A 17,232-nucleotide genomic window follows, 5' to 3' on the forward strand; every position below is an offset into this window, starting at 1 on the left:
CGCTGACTGAGGTAAGAAACGGTAATAGCAGAGGGCATGAGAGCGTAATGATGTGTCCTTTAGTGTTCATCTCAGTACAAAGTATGCAGCGATGCCAAGAACAATACACAACAAAACAATATCTATGCAGAAGTTCCGGCTTGACCTCAGCTGTCATCTTTCTACCGATTCTCTTACAAGAAGACAAATATCTGATTCCTCAAATAAAGTTTTTGAATCTCTTTTCTGTTTGTCCGAATCTTGCTGTATAAGTATTTATGCATCACCACCCATACTTTTGTTTTATTTTAAATTGACCACAAACAGTGTTTATATTGCAAAACTAATCCAATGGACTAGCAGTGGTCCCTGTTATTTTTGCATTACCACTCATACTTTTGTTTCGTTTTGTATTGACCCCAAATAGTTTATATACGACAAAACTAACCACCCCGGACTAGCAGCAGTGGTCTCTGTTATGTATGCATCACCTACCACACATACTTTTGTTTTATTTTGTATTGACCCCAAATAGTTTAATAGTGCAAACCAAACCCCGTGGACTAGCAGCAGTGGTCTCTGTTTATTAATTGCTGAATCTTCTTAGAAAATGTTTTAGTCTTCACAACTGTCTCCGGCGATTGGTGCTGATCTCTCGCAGACATGGCTGATGAGTTCTCTGTAAGATCTAATCCACTCTCTGAACTCATCTGTCTACTTGTGTAGTAGTGTTTCCTCGTTCGAACTCTGAGTAGTTCAAATCTAGTTACTTTCGATGATGAATCGCTAGATCTGCATTTGACTGTGTAGACTGAGATCAAATCTAGTTTAATGCATCATGTTCCAGTTCTAGAGATTGAAAATTGCGAGCATTTTGAGTCCATTTTGACATGATTACATGAAACTTTAGCTTGGTTCTGTGATCTTGTGGAATTGGATCGGTAAAGTTTTAGCCTTTGGAGAGTTTCATGCTTGTTTGAGTTCTGTTATTGTTGAGCACTTGTGTCACTTCTCATATTGTACTCCTTGCATCTTGATTTCATTTTCTAAGTTGTTGAAGAACCAATGAAACAGGGAAAGATTGAAAGCAAAGGGCTTAACCCGGGGCTGATAGTCCTTCTTGTGATTGGAGGGTTGCTAGTGGCGTTCCTCGTAGGGAACTTCGTCCTTTACACCTACGCGCAAAAGAATCTGCCTCCGAGGAAGAAGAAGCCGGTTTCAAAGAAGAAGATGAAGAAAGAGAAGCTGAAGCAAGGCGTTCAAGTTCCTGGCGAGTAGATTCCTGTTATCTTTACTTGTGACTAGATCCTTTTGTTGATTACTCACCTCTGCAGGACTACACTCTTTTTTTTTTTAGTTTTGTATGTTAAAGATATTAGCATATGATGTGTTCTTGTATTGACATTGAATCCTCAACTCTATAAACTTTGCTGAGATAATGTGATTCCAAATTTAAAATAGCTTTTGCACGTGTTTCTGTGTTTGGTTCATTACAAGAGACATTTAGAATCACAAATTCATAATCATTAGATCTTCTGCTAAATTTAGCAATCTAAATCTCTAGACAAGTCAGGGACTATGAAGATTCTGACACACAGAAGAAACGCCTGCACACAGGTCAACCATATTATAAGCTCAGCTCTGAACACTCTTCTAAGTTAACTAAGATCCAAAATTTCTCATCATGCAAGTGATAGTAATCCCACAACAGCATATGAACATATACTTTTTTGAAAAATCATCAGAGTTTCAAAAAGCACTAAAACCTTGTTTGATTATTATAAGATGACCCACGTTTTGAAGCAGATGTAGAACAGTAGATTCAAAACAATCTAATATCATTTGTCCCAAGATTAGAATAATATCAAATCTGACTAACCGTGACAGAGAAATGATGTAGCAAGACTCGTGCGTTTAGGTTAATCAATGCACTATTAAATTCGTTAGAATATAAAAAAGCTGTTAAATAACGAACTCAAAGGTAGGCCCCACAGAAGTTGCTAATTAGTGGGATCTCACAATAGACACAAAACAAAACAATGGACTCTAAGATGACAACGTGATCGCAGGATTTCCATCTCAAGAAGTCAGCAAAGAATGACAAACTTGACCGATTCAATTTCTTCCTTATTATTAGCATTTTTCATTTCTTTAAAAGTCGCACTAATTAACCACTAAAAGAACTCTCTGAGGGATGTTTTTTTGGAGAAAGAAAGATTATATGTTTGAATTTTAAGCTTCTTCTACAAGTTCAATTCATCTTCTTCTTCTCCTGTTTTTCTCTCTAACTGATTTTTGAAAAAAGGTGAGATGGTCAAGAAAGCGAAATGGCTGGAGAACGTAAAGAAGGCTTTTAGTCCAGATGTAAAGGTAATCATCAAGTTTTGTTATCTATTAGCTTTCATACTATACTGATGTAAAATCATATGCAGAAGTTGAAACACCAATCGGTTGAGGAGAGTGTCATTTCTTACCCTGTACTGGTTGCAAGATCCAGAAGCTCTCCTCCTCAGTTTGAGGTCAGAGTTGATGAGGTCAACTATGAACACAGGAAGAAGAAGAATCTATCTCCTCCTCCTTCAGAAGAACAAGAAAATGTTCTTGGAGATTCAACTCCTGAGTCTGTTCCTCCACCAGTTGCACCTGATAGGTTTGCAGGGGAAGAAGCAGCTGCCATCTTTATCCAGTCTACATTTAGGGGACATTTGGTATGTACTTTGGTTATTCATACGCATGGTTTTGGCTTCACTAGGACTTGATTAATAATATTGCATCTTTCTTGTTAAAAAAGCTGTTTGAAATTGGATAAAATCAAGCTGTGTTTGGTTGATTTTTCTTTGAGTTGCAATATGAGCAAAGTGTATTTTTCTCAAGTATGACCCTAAAATTTAATTTCAACAATGTAGGCAAGAAGAGAAGCGCTGAGGATGAGGAGGTGGGCTAGACTTAAGTTATTGATGGAAGGATTGGTTGTACAAAGGCAAGCTGCAAATACTCTTAGATCTATGCAGACTTTCACTCGTATGCAGTCAAAGATCCGGTCTATGAGAATCAGGATGGCAGAAGAGAATCAGGTTCGCCATAAGCATCTCCTTCAGAAGCATGCCAAAGAGCTAAGAGGCTCCAAGGTCTCTCACTTTTGTATAATCTCAGATGCAATTTTCATTCAACGTTTGCTCACTCAGTCACATTTTCTGATGGGATTTTGAGCTTTTGAAGCTTTTTAAAATATTTCCTAATCCTAAGATGTTTGCTCTTTCTTCTATAGAATGGGGTCAACAATCAGTCCAAGAAACAAGTTGAAGCAGGTTTGTTGAATAAGAACGAGGCGGCGACAATGAAAAAGGAAATGGCATTGGCTTATGCATCCACACATCAGGTACTTACTTTCATGTGTACACACATTCTCTTCCTTGCAACTATTTTTAGGGGTTTAGAGGTTGAACTTGTAGACAAAGCAATCCTTAAATGTTGCTTAAAAGTCTTGAGGCATAAAGTTTTAAATCGTTCACAACTGTAGCTTAATAATATTGGATTCACTCGGTGTAATGCCTAATGATCATGTGTGTGACTCATATTTGCAGCAACACTTGAAGAGTAACCTGAAATCTACAAACACTATGTTCATCATGGATCCTAGTAACCTTACTTGGGGTTGGAGCTGGTTGGAAAGGTGTACGGCTGACCGGCCATGTGAGAGCTCAGAGAAAGAACGAAGCAACACCGTTAAGCCATCCGTTAAGACCTCCACTAATAGAGGAGAAACCGCAAAATCTTCAAACCGTAAGAAGCTCAGTAGCTTGACTCAAACCAGTGCTCCATCAACATCATCATCCACAACTAAAAAGCCGAGAAATAACAAGCCAACCCCACCGTCTATAAGACCCAAGACCACCGATGAAATCACCAAGAGCTCTGAGAAGAACCGTAGGCACATCATTGCAAGGTCATCGGTTAGTGATGACGAAGGGCTAGTTAGCTCAATGGCTAGACGTCACAACATGGTTCCGACAAAACCAGCAAATGAAATACCCAAGAGTTCGGAGAAGAACCCTAGTAGGCACCTCATTGCAAGGTCATCGGTTAGTGACGACGAAGGTCTGGCTAGCTCAACGGCTAGACGCCGCAACATGGTTCCAACAAAACCAGCACGTGGCAACCTCAAAGCCCAGAGCTCAGCTGCTGCGACCAAGGCAACCAAAGAGGAAAGTAATGATGTTTTACGGGAGAAAGCACCTGCAGCTAAGAAACGAGTTTCTCCTGCACCCAAACCTAGACGATCCTCAGCTCCGTCCAAGGTTGAAAACAGCGTTTTAAAAGCGGTGAAAACGCCGTGTGCTTAACCTGACTATTATTTATCTACCATTATATATATATACATTTTTGCACCAAGGATGGTGTTCTGAGTTTTGTATCAACTACATGCAATGTTGGTTACAAGAATGTGCAGCATAAGTCTCTGACAATCATATGACCTTTCTAATGTTTTTTCCGATATTTTCTATCGATATATAGACTGTTGAATTGCTTCATATATATGTTACATTATCAAATAGTTTTGATGTTATTAGTTCTGACTTCTGAGCCTGGATCAAAACCATACCAAAATTGATTTGTAAACTGAATTCAAGTAAACAGTTTTTTTTTGTTGTCTCTCTTTCTTTCTTGCCACATTGAAAACAAATGAATAAAAAGCAAATATCTTACGTAAATTAAAACGCCAAAATGTATAAAAACAAAAATTATAAAATATAGTCTATTTCATTTTCCAAATAAATGAGATAATTAACTGTTTTTAGCAAACAATTTTTTTTTAAAAAAAGTTTATCAGTCACTCTTAATTTTTATTCAACAAAATCCACTAAAAACCACAAAACCCAATTAAAATCTCAACAATCCGTCTTCTAATAGCAAACCGGTTTATACCAGACCGGATTGCATATCAATTGACGACCACTATATATATAAATAGTTTCTTAGCTTTAGGGTTCCTCTCTCCACGTCTCGCCTTCCGCAGTTGCAGCAACAGTCTCTCTTCTCACTCTCTCGCCGTCGCAAACATGGGGTATGCTTTCCTCCCTTGGGATCCTTTGTCTCCAACCTCATCTCTATGCTCGAGTGTTTATGTTCTGTTTTCATGTTTTCGGCGAAACGCAATGATTAGTTAACTTCCATCATCCATGCCTTGTCTGATTAGGATTGCTGTTTCGTTGTCTTCTGGTTGTGCTCTCACCTCTAAGTTCTCTACGGTTAATAATGGAAATGGTGAATTTGGTTGATAAAGTTATGTTAATCACAAGTAAGGATGCGACCAATGCTTTGTCTTAACTGATTTTCAGATAAATGTTAGAACTTTAGTGTGGATAATACAATGCCTCACTGTCTACTTTCACTCTCTCCCTTTGTTTGATAAAGATTCTAACTTTATGTCATTGTGAGCTCAATGTGTTGCCTGTTGGGTTCAACTCTTAGTTCTCTAGTGGTTGCTAGTGTTATGTTAATCACAAGTATGGTTTCAATGCTTGTCCCTACTGAGTTTCAGTTAAATGTTACAACTTTAGTGTGGTAATACAATGTCTCATGTCTAGTTTCACTCACTCTCTTCTTAGTATTACAAAGCTGAAAGTGTTTTGTTTGATAAAGTTTCTGACTTTATGTCAATTGTAACCTCAATGTGTTGTCTTTTCAATCTATTCAGTAAGACACGTGGTATGGGAGCTGGGCGCAAGCTGAAGAGGCTTAGGATTAACCAGAGGTGGGCTGACAAGCAGTACAAGAAGAGTCACCAAGGAAACGAGTGGAAGAAGCCTTTTGCTGGTTCTTCCCACGCTAAAGGAATCGTCCTTGAGAAGATGTAAGACTACTTGCACCACTTCTCTCTCTCTCTCTCTCTAACCAACGCATCTCACTTTCTTCCTTGATTTTGTTCTGAGCTTGTTGTTTAATTATGCAGTGGTATTGAAGCTAAGCAGCCTAACTCTGCCATCCGTAAATGTGCTAGAGTTCAGTTGATCAAGAACGGCAAAAAGATTGCTGCTTTCGTTCCCAATGATGGTTGCTTGAACTACATTGAAGAAAACGTAAGCGTTTTTTATTTACCATTTATTTCCTTATTAATATGCTTACAATCTTTTGGGTCATTTGATGAATGTTGTGCAGGATGAGGTGTTGATTGCTGGATTTGGGCGTAAAGGACATGCCGTTGGAGATATTCCTGGAGTTAGGTTCAAGGTGGTGAAGGTGTCTGGTGTCTCGCTCTTGGCTCTTTTCAAGGAGAAGAAGGAGAAGCCTAGGTCTTAGAGACTACTGTTTTTTCAAGCTTATTTTGTTAATGGATTTTTGTTTCTTCATGGCTTGAAGCCATTACCTCTTTTCTGCTTCAAAGATTCTCGAACATGTACTAGTGGTTGAGTTTTAAACATGGTTTTATCTCATCTGTTTTGGATTCAGTTTGCCTAAAGTATTATACTTACTTCGAAGCTTTCACTATGACTCTTAACTTTAGCTAGCGTTAGTTCTCAGCTCATGATCAGTGAAACAACAAATAAGTTTGTAACCTTTTCTCACTCAAAAAGGGTTTTGTTTTACTCAAATATAGTCAAAAACAAACATGAACTTAGAAAGAAAACAAAAGTTGTCTATAACCGTAAGTCTTGTTCTTGATTAGTGCATTAGGCGGTAAAGCTGAATCTTCCTTCCATCAGATCAGTTCTTGTTGACAAGCTGCTCTTTCAAGACTGAGCCTGTGGTTTTCTCCTCGGTTAGATTACTCTCCTCAGTAGTCATCTCACCCACAATATTTGCAGCTTCTTCCTTATCCTTATTTGCCATCTGTTCTTCAGAAGAGCCTTTCAAGTCCCCGGACTCCTTATTCGAGGCTTTGGTAGCAGAAGCAGAGTGAATGCTTGAAAGTGTTTCATTAGGAGAAGTCTTTCTTTCAGACAATGCTTCAGGTTTACTTCTGCCCTGGAGACTTTTCCCACTGCCATTGCTCTTACTGCAAGGTACGAGTCCAGTAGGTGTAGTTGAACAATGCATCTGGTTTGCTACTCTCAATATGCTGGCCCCAATTCCAAAACTTGTTTTAGCTTTCTTCGGTGTAACCTTCTGATCATTCTTAAGAGAAACTGGCGATCCTGAATCTTCTTTCTGCACGTTCACCTTCATCTTTTTAGCAGACTTTGTCGGTTTCGTATCCACAACCTTGCGTTTCTTTTCACCATGTGATCTCTTCCCATTACTTTTGCTTAAGCGTATCTCAGCAATGAACTCCGCCAAAGTCTTCTCCTCCTTCTTCTTCAGAACAGCAGTGTCCTCATACTCAAACACTCCATCATCTTTGTCTTCTGTCTTTCTCCTTTTAGTACTCTTTTTCGGTTCGGGAGCAGACTCTTTCATCTTGGGTGCAGACTCTAGAGATCCCTGAAGCGTCTCAAACTCAGGAAGTTCAATAAAGCCTTTCCAGCGACTAAAAGCGAGTAGCCTAGCTCTCTGACTCACAAACATCAGCTCATCAGAACCATAATACCTTGGAGAACATGCTAAACCCTTCACATACTCCACAAGGTTTTTAGGTTCAAAGAAGACCACACTTGAGACCTTGTCTCCCCCTTGTACCCTACTTGACTCTTCTCTGACTCCAGGATTCATTACCTTCTGACTCTTAACCCTCTCATAGACTTCCTTCCCTACACAAGAACAAGCCAAACCGAACTCTATCCTCCTCGAAACCTCTTCCAAAGCAACCTCAACAGCATCAACAAAATCAGGAAGACTGCTCTGCTTCGCCAATTGGGAGAAATGCTGTCGGAAAGGCTTTATCTTTGTCGCATCGTTCCAAGCGAATGAGCAGTCTCCGAAGTACGTCACCAAAAAGCTTCCTTTCTTGAAGTGTTTCTTGGCTTTCTCTGAGGAAGCAGAAGCGTCGAACACTTGTCCAGGCCACCAGGGATGGCTCCTTACTTTGGCCCAAACCAAATCTGAGTCAGAGAGGAACTTCACTTTCGACCTTACAGGGGCATTGTCATTATCCAAAGCACTCTCATCCTTGCTTTCATATGGCTCTAAAGCCATAAAAGATTCAGTATCATCCAAGCTCTCAGCTTTAGTTCCTTGCTTTCCTGAGACTTTCTTCTTCTCACTTTCTACATTTTGAGCTTCAATGCTCAGATCTAACCCTCCATTTACAGATTCTTTTTCTGTGGCAAGATCACCAGCTGAAGAAGCTAATCTTCCGACCAGCTCCTGATCTTGACCACTCAAGGGCTCAGACATTTTAACCTCCACCTTCGAGGCATCACAGTCATCAACAGCGTCGGACCCCGGGTGAAGACTTTCTTGTTCAGTCGACATAAGCAGTACCAAGACAAAACCCTAGAGAGAGAAATGTAATCAGAAATAAACTTCACTTCATTTCACAACAAATCAAATACCTTATAGTGAAGAAAGAGAGAGAGGGTGCGGTCAACAAACCGATGCTGGTGGTTGTGAGGCTGCGGTTTTCCGGCGGCGGGAGGTGGTTTCTTTGAAGTAAATGAAGAGTCCCGTCAAACCGAACCAGAAGGAAACGGGTTTCTCGTTTTGTGTCTTTTTGTTTGGTAACTTCTTACATTGTGAGGGACTATCCACGTGGCGAACAACTAAAGCATTTTGCTTTTGTAATAACTGGGTCTAGGGTTCAATCAATTGGGCCCATTTATAAAACCCATAGTTAGAAGCCTTATTACTTCATTGGACTAAACTTTGTTTCCTTGGCTTGTTACAGGGATAGACTAACGAGTTTGAACGATCCTTTTTTTTTACCAAATAATAAACAATCTTTAATCTTCAATCACCCCATCAAGAAAACTGAGAGCGCTTGTAACAATCCATGGGACTTGTTAAAGTTAGAACTGTTGAGCTCTAGAAATTAATAATTACATCTACTGGAGTTACGACTCAAAACGGATTATTTGTTTTGGAAGGAGTCTAATGAGGAGGTAATAAAACCATGACTACGCTTCAACATTTTCAAACCTAGTAATGATAAGATTTAAACTGACAAAAACTTAAGCTCTGTCTTGATTTATTTCATAACAGAACAAGCATTCATTTTGAGGAACCAAAAAAATAAATAAATAGTAGTCTGATTGAAGCAAGGTCCAAAAATGAAAAAAAAAAAAAAAAAAAAAAACTTGTCCAAAGCTGAACTTAGTATTAAGACAGCAAAAAAACAAACAGAAATAAATATTTTCCTAAACATGAAACTGTCTCAAGCATAATGATAGTATTACTGGCTAGCACCGAGCCATTTAGTGAAGTTGTCAAACTCGGTGTAGTCACTGTCAGAGATCATAGTCTGGTACCACGACTTCCCTGCTGCTTTGATCGCCAATGCCTCCTCCTGTAAGATTAACAAAATTTAAAACAGAGTTAGAAAAACTCTAAATTTTGCACAAAAAAGCATATTATACAAAGAAAAAAGTAAACTTTTGATTACTAATGTATACAAAACACTAACAAAGACGAAACAAACTAAGACCATAAAAGTAAAGACTAGTTACTAAGCCAAAATGAAATCTCCATTGCTAATAAGTAATAACTCGATTTAAGACAGTACTACTAAATCATTAGACAAAATAAACAAGTGAGATTACCTTAGTAACTATCTTCCTCTTCTTTGTAAGCTTCTCCTTCTTAGCCTTAACCCTCTCCGCCTCCGCCAACAACGACATCCTCTTCGCAGTCTTAGCATACGGATTCAACTTCAGCATCACATTCAAATTCTTCAACGGATTCTTCTTCATCACCTTCCTCTTCGCATCCTTCTCAACCGGCTTCACCACACTCTGCACCTCATCAGAGTTAATAATCCTCGCCAAATCAGCATTCACCATCTTCGCCCTAGGAAGCACATAACCCTTCTTCTTCTCCGACCCCTTCTCAAACGAACCATAGATCCCCTCAAGCTTCTCGAAAGCAGACTTGGTCCAAACCACAAACCTCCCTAAATGTCCACCTGGCGCAAGCTTCAGCAAGTTAAGCCTCTCCACGTGGCAAAGCTCCACACCGTGGAGGTTCCTAAACGCCTTCACGATCTTGGACCCTTCGGTGCCGTAAACCACAAGAGGACCTTTCCTAGAAACGTAACGCCTGTTCCTCATCTTACCAACGCCAGACCTAATCCCGATACTCTCCTTAGCCTTCTCTGCGTCGTCGTAAGCTCCGATCTGCTTCAAAACCTTGATAGCAGCTGACGTCTTCTCCACGGCTTCGGCGGAGTCACTAACAACAAGTGGCAGCTCGGGGACGTTCTCGATCTTGTGCCCGCGCGCGACGACAAGAGCGGGAACAGCGGTGGCGGCGATGGCGGAGACGATCGCGTGGCGTTTCATGTTGACGTTCACGCGCCTGTGCCAGAGACGGTAGACCTTTGTCGGGGCGGACATGCGTCCGCCGCGACACTGGTTACCGAAGGCAGCTTGTCCGGCGCGGTGAGTCCCGCCGCCGGGGACGCGGGGGATACGCGAGACGGCGCGCCCGGTTCCCCACGACTCGGCGGAGGTCTGGTGGCCGGCTTTGGTGGAGACGGCGTAGGGCTGGCGGGAGTTGTTGGAGATTTGGGCGTGGACGAAGCTGACGATGTCGGGACGGACGGGGGATGTCATGACGTTGGGTAGGACGAGGGTTGGGGATTGGTCGGTGGTCATGTCGTTGTCCAGGCCTTGGACGGTGACGAGGGGACGAGCGGCGGCGGTGGCCATTTCGATATTTTGGGGTTTGTCTCTCTTCTCTCACTGTGTGACGTATAGGGTTTTTCGGTTATTTTATACTTTGTTTTGGCTAAGGTTAGTGATCTATTAGTAGGCCTGATGATAAAGCCCAACCTAGCCCGTTACTTTGGCCCTAAGTCAACTGGGACAGGCTTGAAGTAAGTAAAATATAAGAGGAGTGTTAGAGATGTTCTTGAGAGCTTCTGGTCAAAAAGTAAGTTTTCTTAAGTTTAAAATTTTCTTTTCTAGTAATGTTACTAGAGAACGAGAGGAACTAATAAACCGGAAGAGTGGTATTGCATTAACAAGGGACTTCGAAAAATACTTGGGGATGCCGATTCTACAGAAAAGAAAAAAATATAGATACATTTGGGAAGGGTAACGCTAACTAAGGCGGTTTTATCATCAATATTAGTGCACTTGATGAGCACGATACATCTACCTATGAGTACTCTTTGAGAAACTGGATAGTCTATCAAGAAGCTTTGTCTAGGGTAGTAGACAACATTTGATCCCTTGAGATAAAATCAGTAAACCAAAAGCTGATGGTTGTCTTTGAATCAGAGTGTCGAGAGATATGAACAAAGCTTTGTTAGCTAAAGTGGGATGGCGTCTGATGCACGACAAAAAGAGTTTATGGGCTAGGATTCTGCTCATGGATGTTGGTAGTAGTGTTGAGATAATGATAGGATGAATGCCTCCTCGGGTGGGGTGGATGAAGCTGAACACTGACAGAGCATCGCATGGAAACCCGGGGTCGATGACTGCCGGGGGTGTGATGCGGAATGGAGATGGTGAGTGGTGTGGTGGATTTTCCCTCAACAGAGGAATATGTTCTGTTGCTTTAGCGAGCTCTGGGGAGTCTATACTATGGCCTTGTGATTGCATGGGAGAAAAATATTAGTAGGTTGGAGTTGGAAGTTGATTCTAAAATGATGATGGAGTCTTTCAGAATAGGGATTGAGGACACTCTTTCCTGGTACGTCTGTGCTATGGTTTCTTGACAAGGTCCTTTGATTGGTCCGAATTGTTCATGAAAACAAACTGTTTAGCTGATGGTTTGGTTAACCTTGCATTTTCTCTTCCGTTTGGTTCTCATAGATTAGACGATGCACAGTTGGATGTTGTTAATTTATTGCGAGAGGATGTTAATAGACATTTACGGACACGACAAACTCGTTTGTAGTTTGAAGTTTTTTTAATAAATTTTGGGAGTTTTTTCTCCCAATTTCCTAAAAAAAGGGTACTATAAGTAAAATTAATGTAAAGATTACATAGTGATTTTGAGGTGGAGACTATGAGCTTCGAAACCTCTGATACTTTGTAAAAAAAACTATATAATCAACTTGACGAAGACTATTTCATCCATATTTCCTCTTTGAGTTTGTGATAATGAATTTTGCAAACGAACAAATAAATAGATTTACTTATGATAAGTGCTGCTTTTATTAAGTTGAATGTTTTGACCATTACAAAAGCAACCAAAATAGGGGACATTTTTATATAACAGTCAACTTATAACTTTTTGTGTTCAAAAAAAAAAAAAAAAAAAACTTATAACTTTATCATAACCATTCCAAGAACAATTCCAATCCCCTCGTGGCTTTATATATGTATACAAAAGCATGTTTTCAATCTCTATAACATCTCTCGTTTACTGTGTTTGATCGAAAGGGCTTTCACCTTCGTAATTCCCGCGTGGATTGTACTCGCACACCACAAGAAACCCACGACCTTCATCACATTTCACACGTGCGCATCCAACAGCTGTAGTGTCTCGCCACACGATCTGCGTGTAATGACCGCACATCTCTCCCGACGCGCACGAGTTTGTTTTCGAGTCGTAGCTAAACCTCTCTTCATACCATTTCATCACCACTCTCTCTGGCCACCACGTCTTCCTCTCCCGGTACCAGAAAATATTCTCGCCGTAAGGCCCACCGGAATGTTGCATACTGCAATCTGGCTTACGTTGTTTGGCCCATTTATCAGCGAACCGGGCCAGGCCTTTGTGCCATCCAAGAGGTGGTACGCCTGAAGACTCGCGTGCTGTGTTGTGAGCGTTTAGAAATTCTCTCGCTTGTTTTGCTTTCCTCGCTCTGTTGAACATGCGTGCAGCTGCATTTGACATGCCGGGGATGTAAGTTCCGGCGGCGGAATGATGATCGGAGAAGAGAAGGAAGAGAAAGAGAAGACATGACGATGGGTGAGACAACTTGACGCACATCTCCATGTCTTTGTATTATTGTTGTGTCTCATCATGAGTTTCTCTGTTTCTAAGGTTTGTTTTTGTTACGTTATTCAGTTAGAAAATTGCCTTTTTAACAGGTTGTTTATTTCTTATTTTTGGGTTGATATATAACAGAAATATAAAAAACAAAAACTGATGTATATTATTAGTTTTTGTTTTAACTTCCAACTGTTAAGGTATGCAAGCACACTACTAACCAGTGTTTAAAAAATAGTTAAGCAGTAGTTATGCACTTTGTAGAGGACTAGTGTTTGCAGTTCCACGCCACCTAGACTTAGTTTTAGAAAAGTCAATTTGCTGATGACTAGTTTGCTACATTGATAGACGCTTAAACCTACTAAATCATGTAGGGAGTAGTTGATACAATAGGAAAAGAACTATATATGGTGTGAGGATGTTTTGCATAAGACCTTGATTTTTGTTCCTTTTTCCAAATACATGGGAAAAAAAAGTAGAGAACATTTGCATTTGGATATAATTTGTAGGTATCGTATAATCTTAATTATGTTATCGGACCTTCAAGGCGTTGTTGAATGGAAGAGAAGAAAAAAAAAATACAAAGATCAACATATATAAACTTAGCAAGTTAGCAAAGATTACAAAACCAATCCATGAAAAATGTAAAAAAAAAAAAAAAAAACCTAATCTAACAAAACCAACACTTTGATTTTTTTAACAGGAGAGCGTGTAGGCTAACAATAGTTTGCGTTGGTGTCATAAACACATTGTTTTCTGATTTTCTTTTCAGTAACATGTAAGACAGTTCAACTCTTAATGGTAAAAAAAAAATACTACACTTACATAGATCAAGAACCAAAAAAATATGAGTTTCCATTGATAATCAATCATCATCATCGATCAGATAGCGTAAATTGGATTCACCTCTGATTCAGTCTCAGATGGATTCGCATTATGCCACGAGCCCGTACCAGTTCTACCAAACTTCTTCTTCTTCTCCTTCTTCCTCACCTTCCTAGTCCTCTTAGACTTCACAACATAATAAGTCATTATACTTAAAATCCCCGTCATTGTCACGGTTCCTATAACCGTAACCACAACCGCTGAGTATCTATTTCTCCGACCAACCACAATGTACGAGGAAGAAATGAACGCCACGCTGGTGCAGACAGAGGCAAGCCACATCAGCTTATTGATTACTTCCACCACACGTCTTTCCGTTTTAGTCTCACCTCTCACTAACGTGATTTGCACGACAACTACTGCTAACGAAGTGAAGAGCGCAATCGCGTTGAATATAAAGAATATCTTGAATGATGTTGCGTGTACCATCACGGCCACACCGTTGTCGTCGTCGCCTCCCGGAACCGTAAAAATGGCGGCGAATGCAACCGTGGCGAAGAGGACAGCCACCACGGTTACCGAGTTTGTAGCATTGTTGATTCCAGCTCTGTGGAGTTTCCTTAGCTCTTTGGCGATACCGTCTACGTTTTTGTTGGTTCTTCGGGTTTGTTCTAGCTGCGTGTGGACGTCTTTTTTGATCTCGGTCACGGTCTTTCGCAGCTCGTCTCTTGGCTGGTTCAGTTCGTTTGCTTTGAGCGCTCCACAACGGGATAATATTTCTTTGATCTCTTGTGTTTCCTCTGAATGAGTAAGTCCTTCAGCGATGTCGTAAGCGGTTTTATGATCTCGTGTTAGCGCATTCACGTTTGTATCCGGAAGTTGTAACAGTTCGTTCACAATCTACAAATCAAAATAAGAATCAAGAATCATAAATCAAGAATAAATAATCACAAAACAAGCTAGAATCAAGAATTATAAACACAAGAACCAGGAATCATAAAACAAAAATAAATAATCAAGAATCATTAAAAAAAAATCAAGAAGCATTAATTATTAACCAAGAATCATAAAACTAGAATGAAGAATCAATAGTCAAAAATCATAAATCAAGAATAAATGATCAAGAATCATAAAACAAGAATAAATTATCAAGAATAAATTATCAAGAATCATAAAATACGAATAAGTTATCAAGAATCATAAAACAAGAATAAATTATCATGAATCATTAACCAAGAATCATAAAACTAGAATCAATAATCAAAAATCATAAAACAAGAATCAAGAATCAAGAATCATAGAACAAGAATCAATAACCAAGAATCATAAAAACAAGAATTCATAATCAAGAATCAAGAATCATAATAACAAGAATCAAGAATCAAACCGAACAACAAATAGTGTGAAACAATCAATTTCATTATTTTACCTCTGCTCTTTTCTTTCGTGTAGCGATATGCAACACGGTGTTACCAAACTTGTCAGGAAGCATGACGATAGCCGGATCAGCTCGAAGGAGTAATCTCACGACTTCTGAGCTAATTCCTTTCACAGCCATATGTAAAGACGTTTGTCCTTTCTTGTCTGTTCTTCTTGCTAACTGCGGATCTTTATCAAGCAACGTTCTTACAATATCTACATGACCTTGACGTGCAGCTAGGTGAAGCGCGTTTTTTCCATTAGATCTTGATATCTCAAGCAAGCTTGAGTCTTTAGCAAGCAACTCATTAACTACTTCTGAATGCCCTCGTGTTGCAGCAGAAACAAGTGGTGTTGCGTTTGATTGAGCTACTGTTTTACTCAATAGAGGTTCATGCTCTAGCAGTAACTGAACAATAGCTGCAATAAAAGAATACCGCGGTTAGAAAAAAACAATGCAATCATTCTTATTAAATCCAAACTTATCATAGACTTCCAACTTTGAAACCAATTGACGATAATTGGATTAGTCTTATCCTTTTATATATTAGTTAATTATTTCTCCAACTATCGATGTGAGACTTCATTCATTCATTGAAATTTTTGGTTAGTGAGGCTCACCTCGATGGCCTTGACTGCAAGCAATATGTAAAGCGTCGAATCCAGAAAGATTCTTCTGCATAAGAGACTCTTTGGTGGTATAACACAAAAGCTCTTTCACAACATCAATATTGCCTTTCTCTGCTGCTGTAAAAAGTGGTGTCTCTCCTAACTCATTCACCTCGTTTACCACTGATGTCATTATTTGTGCCACCTTTTAAGTTTACAACACAAAACAAGATAATCAATACAGTTTCATTTTGAGCTTTAATATGAGGAGGAAGAGGAAGGTTTCATCATACCTCGTCATCAAAATCAGATCCTGAAATGGTACCAGTGATCTGAGAATCAATGTCACTAAGAATCTGCTTAACAGCAGCCAAGTCTCCTCTTTGAGCAGCTAGGTGAAGCTCGGTGTCGTTGTGGCGGCCAGTGACTTGTTTGACATACTTCTTTTTACCGGTTGGATCAAACCGTTTTCCCGAATTGGAAAGGCCTAAGGACTTGCTTGAGTTAGACACCATAAGAGCCTTCCCTGAATTGGACAGGACCAGAGTCTTCCTTGGGGTTGGAGTTGGCGACGACAGGTCCGCTACAGTGCTCCCTGCCGGACTCACAGGATCGGTCGCCCAACCCTTCTCCATATCCGGTTCCAGCTCCTTCTCTGCAAGTCAGATTGGTAATACATTGTTTGCTTGTATATCACGCAAATGACTAACCCTAAAATTATAGTTAATCTATTCGCACGTTTTCTAATTTCTTAACAAATTCTCGTAACGATTTGAGTCAGGATCTGGAATTAAGAGCAATGAAAAAATTGTTTCCTGTTTCATATTCTATCAATATTCAATCGTTGTACCTTCTTGGATTCTAGATCCCATTTTCAGAGATAAAGGCTGAGAGATTTCAAAGCGGGATCATGATATTGTAGGTTTGATAGATAGACCACTGATGCTGGCTCGGCTGGAGAAGAAGGTTACGTCATAAGAGCCGTCGTCGTCGTTGGCCAACGGTACCTTCACCGTCACGGCAAGAGATCCGATTATGGTTTCATATGAAGCAGAGAGCTTAGCCTTTCTTTGTTTGAGTAATTTGGGTTGTCTTGTTTCGATCTTCTTCGGTTTCAGTTAGGGATGTTTACCACGTCAGCATCTTACACACAAAAGGACAGAACATATGGTGTTGTAAGCTCATCTTATTAGTTTACCCGTTTTTAGAATGTTAGCTCTCTTTATCCCTGCTTCCAATACGGTTTAGGAAACATTGTAATTGGTATTTTAGTTCCCGGCCGGTTTGGTATTCATACTTTCTTATCGTTAGATAATGAATTTAATATGCGATCATGTTATAGTTGAACTACGTATTGACACATACATCAGATTAAAATATCTAAGAACATCCTCTAATCCATTTTTATTTTATTTTTTAAAT

At 39.8% G+C, this 17,232-nt stretch overlaps 6 protein-coding genes across 6 annotated transcripts; 2 read left to right on the forward strand and 4 right to left on the reverse strand.

The window, feature by feature from the left end:
* The first annotated feature begins 1,263 nt into the window (after positions 1 to 1,263).
* Positions 1,264 to 4,821, forward strand: LOC106439188 (protein IQ-DOMAIN 1). Its single transcript, XM_048776342.1, has 5 exons — positions 1,264 to 2,349; positions 2,412 to 2,687; positions 2,886 to 3,107; positions 3,248 to 3,358; positions 3,564 to 4,821. The coding sequence occupies exons 1-5, from the start codon at positions 2,290 to 2,292 to the stop codon at positions 4,320 to 4,322; spliced, it is 1,428 nt and encodes a 475-aa protein (XP_048632299.1). The 5' UTR covers positions 1,264 to 2,289; the 3' UTR covers positions 4,323 to 4,821.
* Positions 4,822 to 4,933: 112 nt separating this feature from the next.
* LOC106439190 (40S ribosomal protein S23-2) lies at positions 4,934 to 6,428 on the forward strand. The gene is made up of 4 exons (XM_013880584.3): positions 4,934 to 5,044; positions 5,678 to 5,833; positions 5,933 to 6,059; positions 6,139 to 6,428. Exons 1-4 carry the CDS (start codon positions 5,040 to 5,042, stop codon positions 6,277 to 6,279), a joined length of 429 nt encoding a protein of 142 aa, XP_013736038.1. The 5' UTR covers positions 4,934 to 5,039; the 3' UTR covers positions 6,280 to 6,428.
* An 84-nt stretch (positions 6,429 to 6,512) lies between these two features.
* LOC106439189 (PWWP domain-containing protein 2) lies at positions 6,513 to 8,640 on the reverse strand. Its single transcript, XM_013880583.3, has 2 exons — positions 8,452 to 8,640; positions 6,513 to 8,352 (listed from the first exon to the last, which is right to left on the reverse strand). The coding sequence occupies exon 2, from the start codon at positions 8,329 to 8,331 to the stop codon at positions 6,685 to 6,687; it is 1,647 nt and encodes a 548-aa protein (XP_013736037.2). The 5' UTR covers positions 8,332 to 8,352; positions 8,452 to 8,640; the 3' UTR covers positions 6,513 to 6,684.
* A 376-nt stretch (positions 8,641 to 9,016) lies between these two features.
* LOC106442163 (60S ribosomal protein L4-1-like) lies at positions 9,017 to 10,771 on the reverse strand. Its single transcript, XM_013883885.3, has 2 exons — positions 9,615 to 10,771; positions 9,017 to 9,361 (listed from the first exon to the last, which is right to left on the reverse strand). Exons 1-2 carry the CDS (start codon positions 10,719 to 10,721, stop codon positions 9,248 to 9,250), a joined length of 1,221 nt encoding a protein of 406 aa, XP_013739339.2. The 5' UTR covers positions 10,722 to 10,771; the 3' UTR covers positions 9,017 to 9,247.
* A 1,589-nt stretch (positions 10,772 to 12,360) lies between these two features.
* Positions 12,361 to 13,008, reverse strand: LOC106442164 (pathogenesis-related protein 1). Its single transcript, XM_013883886.2, has one exon. The coding sequence runs from the start codon at positions 12,961 to 12,963 to the stop codon at positions 12,385 to 12,387; it is 579 nt and encodes a 192-aa protein (XP_013739340.2). The 5' UTR covers positions 12,964 to 13,008; the 3' UTR covers positions 12,361 to 12,384.
* Positions 13,009 to 13,802: 794 nt separating this feature from the next.
* LOC106437259 (ankyrin repeat-containing protein ITN1-like) lies at positions 13,803 to 17,220 on the reverse strand. Its single transcript, XM_022716308.2, has 5 exons — positions 16,661 to 17,220; positions 16,104 to 16,465; positions 15,823 to 16,015; positions 15,212 to 15,621; positions 13,803 to 14,682 (listed from the first exon to the last, which is right to left on the reverse strand). The coding sequence occupies exons 1-5, from the start codon at positions 16,680 to 16,682 to the stop codon at positions 13,840 to 13,842; spliced, it is 1,830 nt and encodes a 609-aa protein (XP_022572029.2). The 5' UTR covers positions 16,683 to 17,220; the 3' UTR covers positions 13,803 to 13,839.
* Between the last annotated feature and the right edge of the window lie 12 nt (positions 17,221 to 17,232).

The sequence above is a fragment of the Brassica napus genome, chromosome A3 (genome assembly GCF_020379485.1).
Source record: "Brassica napus cultivar Da-Ae chromosome A3, Da-Ae, whole genome shotgun sequence".
In the NCBI taxonomy this organism is placed as follows: Eukaryota; Viridiplantae; Streptophyta; class Magnoliopsida; order Brassicales; family Brassicaceae; genus Brassica; species Brassica napus.